Genomic DNA, 14,590 nt, shown 5'->3' with positions numbered 1-14,590 from the left:
TGGTCAAATCTTTGGAGCATTTTTGCTTTGTTTCATTTTTTTTTTACAAAGATCTTATTAAAAAAAAAAAAGGTCCTTAAGGTGACTATTACGATTTCTTTCTGCTAAGATATTGACCAAGATTTTAGAACTTTGATGCTTTAATGTAAATACTAGATTAAAACTGTATATATATATATATATACTTTCTTAAAATTCATATTACTCTCTTGGACAAAATCTGCCAGCGTCTGCTGTAAGTGACTAGATAAACTAAGAGCAGAGTATTGTATCACATTAACATTGATTTATTGACTCCAACTGTGACCTGGCTACACAATGGAACCTCATATTTCATTGGAATGGGGGGGGGGGGGGGGGGGGGGGGAACACATTAATATTAAAATGGTAAGTTATCAACCAAATCAAAATATTACTAAATAAATAAGCCTTTGAAATCATTTTTCATTTTATCACTTCCTCCAGTTGTTTATAATGTTCCTTATGTTTTGTTTGTATTACGTCCTCAATAAATGAATGGGTATCTTGAGATGGAGTACATAATTTCCTATGTTGTTTAAAAGGTGGGGTATGCAGCAAGCATAAGGTTAACACATACAGTATGTTGCCAAGCCCTTAAAAGTTAAGTACAGACACAGTGAGTCAGAAGGTTATAGCAAGTAAAAATAACAAAAAGATGTTAAAACAAGCTAAATACTAGACTTCAGTGTTAGACAATGATCAGCAGTACATGGAACAAATTCAACAAGAGTAGAATGACACTACAAATCTACAAGTATCTACTTTGAGTTTTTACATTCAACCCAGGGAGATTAAAGAAAGTGTCCAACTTTCTAGACAACTAGTAGCCATTGGTCAATCATAACCATCCTGAACACTTGCAAACATAAGTTTGGAGGTTCCTCATTTTGAAGACTAGCAGTGATTCATAAGTGGAAGGATAACCACCATCTTGACGACTAGAGGTCCTAGTTCACTGAAAGGATCGCTCTCAAACTATCAACAGAATATACACATAAAATAACATAAATTTTGCATTGCTAAAAGATCACTAACCTGGTTAAAAAAGCAATTATTATTGTAGAGATAAATTACATAGGAATAGTTCATACTTGTTGACCTAGCTGCTCTTGTGCAGTAATGTGGGTAAAAGCCAGAGACCTAGACTACTGGTTATGTGCTGGCCACCATACTAAAAGTCAAGCCAAGAGCACACAATTTAGAATGGATGCACATTTCGTGAAGAGTAAATATTTGAAATTTGCTAAATTCATATTTAGTACAGGGTTTAAATATGAACAACCTTGTAAATTTTAGTCTGTTCTTCTAGGACTCATGAAAGATATTTAAATAGTAGTTGACAATGTACACGTTTAAAACAAGATTTTAAGATTTCTGTCACAAACTAAAACTAATGCTAATTATTTTTAAAACAGAGTGGCTAATGTGCTTGCTTTGTCCTATTTCTAGTGGAGCTATCTAGTAGACAGTATTTACCTAGATGAAAAGTTAAGTGTTATAATTTAAATGTAAAGTAATAACCTTATGTACAAATACATGGCCTTTATAATTTAACAATATGATACACAAAATTGCAGAATATAAGAAACTGTTTCTCCTCATTTTCCAGCAGCTTTTTTATGACATCCCAAAACTCAGTATTTACAAGGGATTTATTACATGACTTTTAGAATGCCATCTCAAGTTCTACTTCTTCCTAATTGTAGCACAGATCAACACATCCTAGAGCTACTGTTTTCAGAAGACTTTGTTTACATTAGTATAAACACAACAGTATCACACACAGAAACTATAGAACTACACAGTGGAAGCTTTAATATGCATCATGGGGGCGGATAGACACTCTGGACTTGAGTATGGTCATCTCATCAATGTGTTGGTCAGGCAACATAGCAGTGGCCTCCTGCAGACCTCCATTCAAGAGAGGATGTATACATACAGAAATAGCAGGACGAGTTTTCTTGTACCTGGCAATGTTAAAAAAAAATCATTACAGCGTAACTTTAATTTTGATATAGACATTTTAAACTTAGATTGTTCTAGTATCAAATTACAGATACTTTATGACATTCAGGTTTATGAAAGAACAAAACATTTATATCTAATAGATTATTAAAAATAATATTTAGAATTTCACTTTAATAAACTGAATACCTTATATAGTGTATAATGTAATTGGTTGTAGTATATTTAAAACAGAAACTAATTTTTTCTTAGATAGTACACAATTTGCACAAAAACTTTGCATTCTCTTTTGACAAAGCAAGTTTTTAAGAGAGTTTCAACATCATATCTGGAATAGTCACCAAACTCTAAGGAATGACCATAACTTTAATAACAACAATCTTAGGTTTTGATTTTTTTTTTATATTTGTGTACAAATCCACAGCTCATAGAAATTACTGATTAAACCAAGATCTTCATAAATATTAAACCCAGACTGTACTTTTAAAAAGTTCAGCAAAACAGATACAGTTTTACCCCAACCAGTATAATCAGCATATGATTGTGTGCTATTTGGCTAGTTGCTGTACATACCTGCTCATCAAATATGCTTGTAAACCTCTGCAAACACTTAAAGATCTTCCAGTGTAAAGTTGAAAGTTTATTAAGCCTTGCACCTAATTGGAGAATTTTTTAGAGATTTAGTTGTTGTTTTTTTTTTAAATACTTTCTTCTACAGCATACTGCTGTATTTGATGTCAAAAAAAAAAGAAAAAAACAACCAAAAAAAAAAAACATATGTGAAATAACAAAATGATAAAATGTATTGAATATTATTATTCTTTTACTATGCTCATTAAAGAGGAATCAATTAAATTTCATTGTTAAAAAAAGGGCCTATATATGAGGGTAAATATCATATTGAAAATAGTATTGCCAAATAGTCAACTACAAAATATTTGTTCAAATTGTATCTAACCTTTTCAAAGAAATCCTTCACTCCCTCTGTATCCATCGTCCCATTTTTAGCTATTATACAAACTCTCTCTAAAGTTGAGCATTTGGCCATGGCAGTCAACATCATTTCATCAACTTTCATGTAAGGATGTTCAAGTCTAGAATTGAAAATGATGTAAACAATGAGACTTCCAGATTACAAGGTAACAAAGAATATTGACACAACAGATATATGTCATGAGTTTGACATCTGGCGTCATGTGACATACAAAACAATAATGTAGAGATGATTACAATTACCTGAAATCTTTAAGTTTTGAAAAAAATGGAAAAGCTGCCAACAATCCATTTCTGTAGAGGCAGTGAGCTATTTGCCCTAGACAAGCAATGGATAGTTGTTCAAGGGAGACACATCCTTTAGCAATGGCCAGTAGACAGTGACCCTGATTCACACCTGAAGTGACAAAAAAAAAAACAGTCATTCAATAATAAAGAAACCAAGAGCTGATTATCATTGCACTATAATAGTAGTTCTCAGTCAAGACCAGCACACAAGTTATTTTGTGATATAAATCATGAGACATTATCTAATAGAACTTTATTTAGAGAGACAAGAAATAGGTAGTACAGCAGTTGCCAAATACTCTATACATATGAACCCAAATCAAATGGTTCTTAATTTAGGGTATGGTGTAGAATGCCATTAGAGCATGGAATGGTTTGCCAGAAGTAGCCATGAAATTTAATGACTTAGAAGAGTTTTAGTCTCTAATTAACATGCATGACTAGATTATCACATGGATATGAGTAGGATGTAATTATATTCTATTTTGAAGGAACATAAATAATTTTTAATATTAGATAAGATAAGGCACATGGCTGCTGAACCCAGAGTCTTGAGTTTAGATTTCAATTTAGTAGACTCGATCAAGGTTAACAGCACTAGTCATGTAAATTAACTCAGTGACCATGGGCCACCAAAACAAGGTTAAATTTATATTATCTGCCCCATTGCCCACTAAAAGCTGGCTTAATGATTATGTCATAGGTTTCGGGTCTTAAACAGTCAAAAAAGTTAAATTTAATAAATTATATTCAATGGTCAAAGTTTGTCCTGGTCAATCACATTATGAATCTTGAAAAGCACTCCTTTAAGTGATATAAAATAATTTAAGAATATCTTGTATAATTCTAAAGTAGACTTATGGATATAAAATAATATTAAAAACCTGGTATGGAAGTTAGTTGTAAAGATTTCAAATGCTTCCATCGACCTATACACATCAACTCGTGATCTCCAACTGTCAGCGAAAACATACTGAAAATAAAAATGTTAAATTTGCAATATTTGGTACAATCTTTTAAAATTGTTAATTAGAAAGCAAAAGCTAATCTTATCTAAAAAATTGTAATTGACAAAATAAATGAAATGTTTTCGTGTGACAAAAATTGGTAAGCATTTATATTTAATTACATCTTGTTGTTTTTTATTGTTTCTATGATTTGAAACTCAACCAAAAATTAATTAATAAAATGTAGAGCTGCATTAACTATGATAATTTTAATTATGCTGGAACGTTAACCTTAAAAATAATCCTATTGTTAGCATTCCAAATGTTGTTTGGAACTAACTTTACTTACCAAGGGCTGGATGTGCAGGTGGTTGGGTGTACACCAAAGTATTTGTTGAAAGCAGATCGAAAACCAGAGCAATTTAATTCAAAGTTTTCCATAGAAGGACAACTCCGCACAAGTTTCTCGAGCTCTGACACAAATGCTGGTTCATCTAAGGTGGTAGATGGTGATGATGAAGAGGGAGATGATGACGGTGGAGATGAGGATGATGCTGAAGGATCCTCCTGAGAAGTTGAAGGAGAATTTGCATCTGGAAACTAAATCAATAAAACAATATTCTCTACTTTTGTTATTCCAAATATTGTTTTACACAAAAAAAAAAAGATTTAATTAAGACTATAAATTGTCATTGTCATCAAATGTCAAGATTAAAAAGTCATTAACTTCAATTCAGAAGCCATCTAGGAGTTTTTTTATATATTTAACATTAAAAATCACTTTTTGTTGTCACTTTTCAGGTAATTTAATCTATAGAGTGTTAGGGGTCAGTATGTACAGATATCCAAGTCGATGGGAGAAAATGCAATACCACCTTAACAGTGTTGTTGTACATTTGATTGATGAAGGAAAACCTTTAATGTAGATGATTTACTCACTGTTGCAAAACTCTGATGACATGCTGCTCCTGTACCGATCCTCCTTCTCTTCACCAAGTACCCTTCAGGAACCAAGGAAAAAGTTCTTTTATTGTTTTTTGAGCTGCGTTCCACACTTAAACAGCAAGGTGACATTGATAAACACTGCCAATCTGTAAATATGTTTTACATATTATACAACTTAAGAATGTATTTTTTTTAATGTAACTTAAAAACAACAAAAAAACAATTACTAATTTGGATCTTATTTCCTTGATCTAGTCTAGAACTATAGCTATTGACATGTCCACAGTTAGTCAGTTTTCATTTTTCCAATAGTGGTGACATAGATAATTACTCCAAATTTTTATTTGATGTCTTTTAAATCTGTTCTGTATAAAGTTTTTTGACAATATGGATAAATAGGATAAAAATTGTATTTATTATGACACTGTACAGTAATAATATTTTAATAAAAGGTTCCAATAATAATAAAAGCATAATTCTTAATAGACTAATTATTAATTTTAGTTTACTAATGTCCTATCATATATTATGCTTATAACATTGTAAACTGATTTTGTTTGAGGGATAATTCAAGCAACTAATGCTTGTTCAAATGGCACTGGAATAAGTTCTTAAAGACCTTCTCCAAATACATTTTTTAAAACTGTAAAATTCCTTATTGGTAATGTCAATTTTTCATACTTATTTTTTCATAATAATCAATTCTAGATTTTTCCAATTCCATGTATTGCCCACTTTTTCATGCTGTACATGAACCTAGATAAAAAGCTGATCTCCTAGTAGCATTACTTTAAAAAAGAAATCAGTCAGTTTCAATAAGTAAAATACTTACTGTTGTTCATGGCCAAGAGAGCTGCTAAACTACTGTAAGGGGTGGAGATAAGATCCTGAGTATGTACATGTATGCCGCTTATATTCAAACTACGGAGTTCCACACATGCCATTAGCAAGGCCTGAAGACCACTAATATCATTATATGCCCTGCGCTGCTCTGAGTTTTGCTGCTGCTGCTATAAGTAGTCAAAGAAAAGTAAAATCTATATTATTACAATAAATAAAATTACTACCCAAATGTGCAGAAATGTAAAAATTTGTAGAAACAACCAGTTCTTAGAGATTGATTGTTGATTTAAATATAGTGGTTATATAGAATATCATGATTCAAGGATAGTTTTTATATAAATAAATAACCCACACACATATGTATGCATGTTTTCTAAACTTTTCATTTTATATCATGTAGTCTCAATCAAATAAAAACATAGGTCCACAAATTTGCCTTTAAAGCTAATAAAAAAAGAATTATTATATTAGGAATGATACAAAAATAAAGATAAGATTTAGCTGACAACCTCAAGGAATACAAATGATTTTGAAATTTATATTTTCTGTGTAGTATTAATAATTTGAATCTGTATATTATTAAAAATATTTTAATAAGAATGTAATTTTACCTTCAGTGGTCCAAGAAGTATGTAATTACAATTCTGGAGATTCAAACTGGTCAATTTGGGACAAGTGTCTGCCAAAAGGTGAAGAGTTTCAGAAGTCACTGCTGCATTGTCAGATAGGTTTAAATACTAAACCCAAAATAAAAAAAGAAGAAATGTATAAAATTTAGAATGTTAAGAAAAAATACTGTACTTCAAAAAATAGTATACCACTGACTGGTTCAAATTGTAAGTTCTGTGTACTTTTGATTGTTCATGCCCATTCTGATCACAATGTCTCCCTTATGTTCTCAATAGATTATTTGACATTTTAAAAAGAATGCTAATATTTCCATTTAACTATTTGATGGTCAAAATATATTCAATAATATGTATTCAAAATATAGAAAAACAAAATGTACACACATAGAAATATAGATAAGAAATAGTTAACTATTCACTGTTGATACTCACCTGTAAATTATGTGCTGATTCAAAATGTAAAACGTCACTAGGAATTTGAAACGTTGTCCTGGAGGGATCAAAGTGAACAAGATCTTCCATATTTTGTAGACATGTTGCATAACCATCCATTGACCACAACTGATCCACATTCCCAAGAGGTTGCAGCAATGTTTTAAATTTTACAGATAATTTGCACACTGATAATAAAGTACCAAAGAAGAACATTCTTGCTGCTGGATCCATTGCATCATTTAAAGTCATCACTTTCACATTTTTCAAATTTTCAGATTTTAAAATTTGGGGTTGGAAAATGTATTTTGGGATTCCTCTGGCATTGCTTGGAAAGCCATAAACATGAAATTCTTCTAAATTTCTACAGTATTCAAACAAGGTAGGCCCAGTGCAAAAGTTTATCACAGGTCTGTTAGAGTAAACCAGTTGATGGCGAAAGTGAAGGCTTAGAGAGATGAGTCTGGCCAAACACTCTTGTGCACCTGTGGAAGATGCTAGCTCTGGGTGCAGGTCCCTAATGTCTGAAATTGAGAATGAAAGGTTGACGAGATTGGGTAGGCTAGACATGATGTTGCAGAGATTCTTCATCGACACTTTGACCTGAGTTAGATGAAGTGATGAAAGATTTGTACATTTTGAAATGAGGTCCACTGCTGCAGCTTTGAGCCAATAACAGGAGTTGAGATTCAGTGTTTCTATTTTATCTACAACAGGTCTGACATAAGATTGGAATCTATCTGTAGTTAGCCAATAATTTTTGGAAAACTGAAGATGACTGTTGAACAAACAAGAAAAAATAACATTAACTTGAAAGAGTTTCAAATGCATGTAAAATTCAGTAAAATTAGTCAAAACTTCACAGGACAAATTTCTAGACTTAAAACTCAATATATAGTTAAAAAAGCCCAGGTGTTAGACCATTATAAACAGCAAAGTTTAGTGACATATACAAGCAAACAGTTTTGAATATTTCTAATGTAATACTTGCAAGGAAACACTACACATGTAAACAAATTTAAATTGCATTCTCAAAAGTTACCTTGAATGACCAATAACAAATTTATTATCATTAACAAACTTTATATATATATATATGTATTATTAGTTCAAACTTTATATATGTGATATTTATATCATATACAAACTTTGTAGGAGAAAAAAATTCTGTTGAATTATTTGTAATCTTTTTACAGGACATATGTTTTATGTAATGTGGTATAAATGTAGACATCCTGTATGGCGATTAATAGAAGGCAGGAGAGCCGCTAGTCACCCACTTTTACATTATACGGATGTATGCAAACGCGACATGAAGCTCTTCAAAATCGACACTGACAGCTGGGAAGAGGTGGCACTGGATAGATCCACATGGAGAGAGAGCATAAAGGAAGGGTCACGGATTGCAGATTTCATACACAACAGAAGCAGAAAGAAGGGTGAAAATGCAACGGCGCCTGGTGATTATATATGCCCAACCTGCGATCGCAGCTGTGTATCAAGGACTGGCCTCTTTAGTCACACAAGAAGTTGCAAAGGGAAAAGATCGTCTCTCGAGACGTAAAATGCCACAGATAAATGTAGACATATCATTATGATACAATGTGTTGTTAATGTGATGGTCTATTATTAAATATGTATCTAGGAATGCAGGGCAACAACTCTGGTTTGATTGTTCAATGAAAAGAGTTTCCAGATATATTCATTTTCCCCGCTAAGTATAAATCTATAAAAATTAAAAGTAGAAAAAGAGTAGATATGTATCTGCTGATCATAAATTTCTCTAGATCTAGATCTACTTTCATTTTCTCCCTATAATCCTGCCTAATCAAGGCTAGTCGTAGGCCAACTCAGAATCAAATCAAAAAAGAAAAGATGGCACAAAAAAGTGACCTTAAATTGAAGTTTCCTTTTATTCGTATGTACTCTAGATATAATAATATTTATAATTGAGATTTAAGACAATTTAGATTTACTCTAGATCTAATGACAAAATTACAACTCAGTCTAAGTCAGTAGTGAGAGTACAAGTTTAAAGTTGTTGTTGGCCTCCTTCAGTCCTGGAAGGACTAATCCAACAGAATAATAAAAAGTAAAGTAGGCTATAATACATAAGACACTAAACCATAATTTACAAATAGAAAAACAAAACCTAATGAAATACTTAGAAAGACACAACACGAAGATAGCAGCACATTTGTTATGACTTATTTCATACGATAGAACAAATTTTTACAAGGTGCTTCTTCTTCCCTAGAGAATGGAATAGGTTGCCTGATCGATCAACCAGGAAAACCAATGACTTCCAATGACTAGATTGACACATGAAATGGATCTGGGCATATCTTCTTTTTTGAAGTAATGTCTGTAATATTATATTTTCAAAAAAATTCTAGATCTAGTACTAGATCTAGATTCTAGATCTCTACATTCTGATCTGTACTTTTTAGATCTAGAATCTAAATAGTTTGTTAACTGCAAAGAATTGAACGATTTAAGACTTAAATGACTTAAGATCATCATGAATTGAGTCATTGACGATGATAACTGTCAGTAGTTAAGTGACTCAAATTACTCAAAACATCATTAAAATGATTAAACATGCAGTGATTGATTAATCACAGTACTGTACACTACTGTAGAGTAGACAAGGCTCACTAATTAGTGTCAGTCAGTGAGTCTGCCAAATAATTGACCTGAAAAACTAGGGGCCTTCGATGGGAAGTTTTACCCTACTAGTACTACAGTAACTACTGTAAGTGTAATGGGTCTGTAACTGTACTACCCAGCTTATCAGCTTATTCACTTAGTCTGCACTCTGCTTATTTTAATATTTACAACTTGAACTTACAACGACGATGTCGATGTATACAACTTACCGCACCAAGGATTTATCTTTGCAAATTGCTGCAAAACGTTTGCTAACGAAACGCAAATTAAAGAAATCTCTAAGACTGAGATGCTGTAAGATAAATAATATAACATCGTCGGAAAGGCGATCAAAACTAGACTCCTCTTTAAGATCTTTTTCTGTAACAACAGTCGCCATTTTATTTTAAAAAGTTAATAGGATTTATGTCCCTTTAATGGAAAACAAAGGTAGTGACTATTGGTAGCAAAACCATTCGAATTAGCTAAAAAAAATAAAATATTCCTCATACAGATCTAGATATCTAAATCTAGTGGGCTTGCGTAATCTAATTTTTCGGAACTGTGTTTGCGAAGGGTGTAGCCCATCCATCTCCTGCAGCGTCTCTGTAAGATATCTACTTAACTACTTCAATGGGCTGCTGCTTTCTTCTTTGCGTAGCTCATTTCTTTTCTGCCTCGATAGAGGAACAACATCGGACAGATAAGTTAACTTAAGACTATTTTGTGTTAATTGTTTTGTATTTTTTGTTTGTTTTGTAGCTGATGAAGGCCTCGTGGCCCAAACGTCCTTTGTTTTACTTGGTCCGGCAGGGTTACATATATGCATGTTTTTCGTATTTTCTATACAGTCGTTTACCCCTGCAGCAGTAAATCTTTGTTTTTTTGAGTCTTTGTGCTTTCTTCTTTGCCTCAGTTCCTCATTCGAGATCTTGTCTGGCTGGCGGATCATAAGATAAGAATCCTCCTGAGGCAGGTATTGATGAATACCTGGATTTTTTTTTCATAGTGATGACGGTGATTCTCTAGGTCACTGCTCATTAAAGTACCGTCCGTAGTATTGGCTTAACAATGATGTTGTGGGGCCTGATCTTGGGGGAGTTGTTTATTTCTTTAGATCCCCGTGTGCTGCTTGAGCTTTACCAATACGGATTTTAATGACATCTGTATCTGTTCAAATTGTTATCCTCGTCCAGGATACTGCCAAGATAGGCAAAGCTTAACAGTTTCCACCTCTTCCAGCGTTGTTCTTGCTCTGTACAGACCCTGAATGTAGCTGAATCGTCTGCAACGTAAAGTTGTGCTTGAGAGAGAAGAGCCAGGTCGAGGTCGTTTAGCTGTTTCCAGTGTACACTGTAAACCGTTCCGCTTCTGGTCTGCTGCTGTCTTCTTGGCCCGGATCAATCTAAGGCTAAAGCAGGAACAGGAAGGGAGAGAATAAACAGTGTTGTCTCACTTCTGATTTCGAATACGCCTGTCAGTTGTCTGCCATGCATTATTCTGCAAGTCATCCCCTCATATATTATATGACTTCCTGTTGATGTTTGTATTTTTTCAGGCACTCCATAGTGTCACAGGAGTCTCCAGCCAAAGTGTAGAATATTTGTGTTACACAAATAACAAAATAGTGTTTAAGAGGGAAGACATATTAGGAACTCCATTTATTACGTAAACACATTAAGCGGTGTTGTACTGACGCGCTATTGTGCAAATGTACATATGTTACATCTCTCTTCTTTAATTCAGAAAATCTATTTATCAGAATAACTAACAAACTAGTCAACTAAAAAGTCAATTCAGTCAATCACAAATCAAGTCTCTTTGGTTTGTTAACTATTATGCCTGAGCGAGTTTCGTAAGGTTCTTGTGGTCTAGAGATGTTAGAAGAAGCAGTGTGTGGTGGAGACTCTACATCTAGCGTAGTTTGTAATCTTGGACTCTCTAGATATTGTGGTTCTAGTTGTTCTGAGTTGTCATCTGGAAAGTCATAATTATTGTCAAATCTGTTTGCTTTCTCGGAAGACTTTCTGATGTGTTTTCTGTTTTTCCTGTAGACCTTATTTCCACTTTTGACATTATATGATCTAGCCTAGGCTTAGAATGCTTCGAAACTACTGTTCCTGGTTTCCACTTAGAATTAAGTTGCATTCTGACTGCCGTTCCTTCTTGTAGTGGATTATGACTCTTAACTCCTTTCCTCTTATCATAATAATGTTTCTGAGACTGTTTCTCGGAGTCAAAGTGTTTCTTCACCACCTTGAGATCTTGTGTCTTAGGTGTGAGTATTTCCTCGCTCGAAGGTAACAAATTTCTGGGTCGGCGTCCCATGAGTAATTGTGCTGGTGACAAATTAATATTAGTCAGTGGAGTAGTTCTGTAGTCTAATAGAGACAGAAATTTGTCTTCGCTTTTCTTCCACAGTTTTTTCATTTTCTGAATAGCTCTTTCAGCATCTCCATTAGAACTCTGAAAATGAGGACTCGACATTTTATGCTCTATTCGTATGATTTACAGAAATTCAGGAATTCCCTTGAAGCGAACTGTGGCCATCTATCTGACCTTAACCTTCTAAGTATTCCATGGCATGCGAATATACTCTTTATTGCTTCGATGATATCTGATGTAGTTTCCTGTGACAGTTCTTTGACATCAATAAACTTTGAGAAGTAGTCAACTAGAAGCACATACTTTTTACCCTCAAAGTTAAACAGATCACACCCAACCATGCTGTATGGAATGTCTGGTGTCTTGGTAGGCATTAGCGGTTCTGACACATTTTGATTCTGATGTTCAGCACACCTGCTACAATCCCTAACTGTCACTTCAATGTCTGCATTCATGCCTGGCCAATACATGACTTCTCGGGTTCTCTGCTTACACTTGACTATTCCTAAGTGAGACTTGTGAATCAGATTTAGCATGTATTTACGTAAGCTTGGTGGCATGACGATTCTCAGACCTTTGTATATAATACCATCCAAAGTTGATAACTGGTCTCTTGAATCCCAATATGGCCTTACTTCAATTGGAGTTTCGCTTCTTGTGTCTGGCCAACCAGTCATAATTACTTCCTGAAGCATTGAAAGTTCCTCACTTGTACTGTCTTGAATTTCGCTTTATTTCGAATCACTTACAGAGATCATATGCACTGAATCATCTGTAAATTCAACTGTTTGTGTATCAATATTTGGTAGATGTGCACGAGAAGGTGTATCGGAGATAAACATTTCCTTGCCTTTTCTGTAACAGACTTTCAGATCATACCACTGTAGTCTTATTAGCATCTTCTGTATTCTCATTGGTGCTGACAATAGAGGTTTCTTGAAGATTTGCTCCAGAGGTTTGTGATCATTATAAACTGTTACTTCTTTTTTTTATACTGGCTACTTGCAGTACTAACAGGTATAATATCTTCTTCACTGTGGCTGTCATCTTCTACCAGATTAACGTTGAGTCTTTTTCTGTATATTTGAAACCAGTGGTTTTTCTCCTTGTAGAAATTGCAAGTTGTTCCTATTGCGGGACATGTTCCCTTTCGTGGTTCTTGCCGCATTTACTACATAATTTATCTGAGTTGTCTTTAACATTAGAATTCTGCTTGAGTACATTGTGTGACTGTCTCTTGATTGCTAGAACTTCTTGGCCCTAAACATTTTCACTTGGCTTCTCATATTGTTGTCCAATTTCAATAGCCTTGCTAAGGGTTAACTTCTGTCCCTGATCAAGTAGTCTTAATTGTACCTTCTCGTATATGACTCCACTATAAATGATCAAATCAATAAGTATATCATTTTGGATTGTCATACTCACAGTCCATAATGAGAAGATTTAGGTCTTTAACAAAGTTATCAAAACTTTCTCCTTCTACCTGCTTTCTCTGATGTGCTCTTAGACACTCTTTTATTTTGTCTTGGCCTTATGTTGTCTTCTATTTTCTTTAATAGTAATTGCGGATCTCCCTCTTCACTATCAATAATATTTAGAGTTTTGTAAACCTCACGGCCTTGTTGACCTATCCACATTGCAAGCTATCCGGCTTTTTGTTTACTATCGGCACCAGCTAAAGGTCCTTTGAAACAAAAGCTCACCTGCTGTTGAAACCTTAAAAACTCCTGATACAGATCTTTAGCATTTCAATTTAAGATTGGTTGCTCAAAATAAAAAGAGGCCATTATTAGATTAATAAAAACCTTTGTCTGGACAGCTTTTTAAGTTTTACTCTGACACCATGTAGAATATTTGTGTTACACAAATAACAAAATAGTGTTTAAGAGGGAATACATATTGGGAACTCCATTTATTACGTAAACACAAGCGGTGTTGCACTGACGCGCTAGTGTGCAAATGTACATATGTTTATACACAGAGGGTCTGTTTGTCCATGCTGTCGAACGCCTTGTCATTCACGTAGTATAACTAGTATTTATATACTTACAAATACAAAGATAAGACCTATTAAAATACTCAAAAAGACACTTCTTCACTGCTGCTATTGGAGCATGGAATGGGTTGCCTGAATCAGCCAGTGAAACCAACGGTTTGGCAGCCTATAGATTTTAATTAAAGTCACTGATTAACATGCACGACTAGATTGACACAGATACGCATAAGATGTAGGCCTACATAATATTATCTTCACTTTTGAAGTAAAGACTGTAAATTAAAAGATAAGACAAAAAGACTAATAGAGGGAAGTTCCAATCCATGGACTTCCAGAAAAATACATGTATAGCGTCGCGACCTGATCTGGTGGAACCCCAGAGGAAAGAGGAAGAGGGGACGGCCAGGAATACCTGGTACCGCGATTGGGAACCAGATGCCAAGCAGACTCGCCCATTGCAGAACCGAGACGCCTGGAGGAATTAAGATCTTCTTTAT

The 14,590-nt window shown here is 34.0% G+C and overlaps 1 protein-coding gene across 2 annotated transcripts; it reads right to left on the bottom strand.

The window, feature by feature from the left end:
• Positions 1-350: 350 nt before the first annotated feature.
• On the bottom strand, positions 351-10,138 carry LOC106078653 (F-box/LRR-repeat protein 18-like). 2 transcript variants are annotated; one of them, XM_056015893.1, is made up of 11 exons: positions 9,943-10,138; positions 7,064-7,841; positions 6,614-6,739; positions 5,992-6,169; positions 5,154-5,305; positions 4,564-4,781; positions 4,152-4,240; positions 3,223-3,376; positions 2,945-3,080; positions 2,560-2,642; positions 351-1,988 (listed from the first exon to the last, which is right to left on the bottom strand). In XM_056015893.1, exons 1-11 carry the CDS (start codon positions 10,110-10,112, stop codon positions 1,835-1,837), a joined length of 2,238 nt encoding a protein of 745 aa, XP_055871868.1. In that variant the 5' UTR covers positions 10,113-10,138; the 3' UTR covers positions 351-1,834. The 2 variants fall into 2 exon arrangements, with proteins under 2 accessions (XP_055871868.1, XP_013095059.1); XM_013239605.2 differs by having other exon boundaries at positions 4,564-4,814; positions 9,943-10,137.
• Between the last annotated feature and the right edge of the window lie 4,452 nt (positions 10,139-14,590).

Source organism: Biomphalaria glabrata, chromosome 1 (assembly GCF_947242115.1).
Source record: "Biomphalaria glabrata chromosome 1, xgBioGlab47.1, whole genome shotgun sequence".
In the NCBI taxonomy this organism is placed as follows: Eukaryota; Metazoa; Mollusca; class Gastropoda; family Planorbidae; genus Biomphalaria; species Biomphalaria glabrata.
The sequence above is the reverse complement of the archived record's forward strand: the minus strand, read 5'-3'. Positions and strand labels throughout refer to the sequence as shown.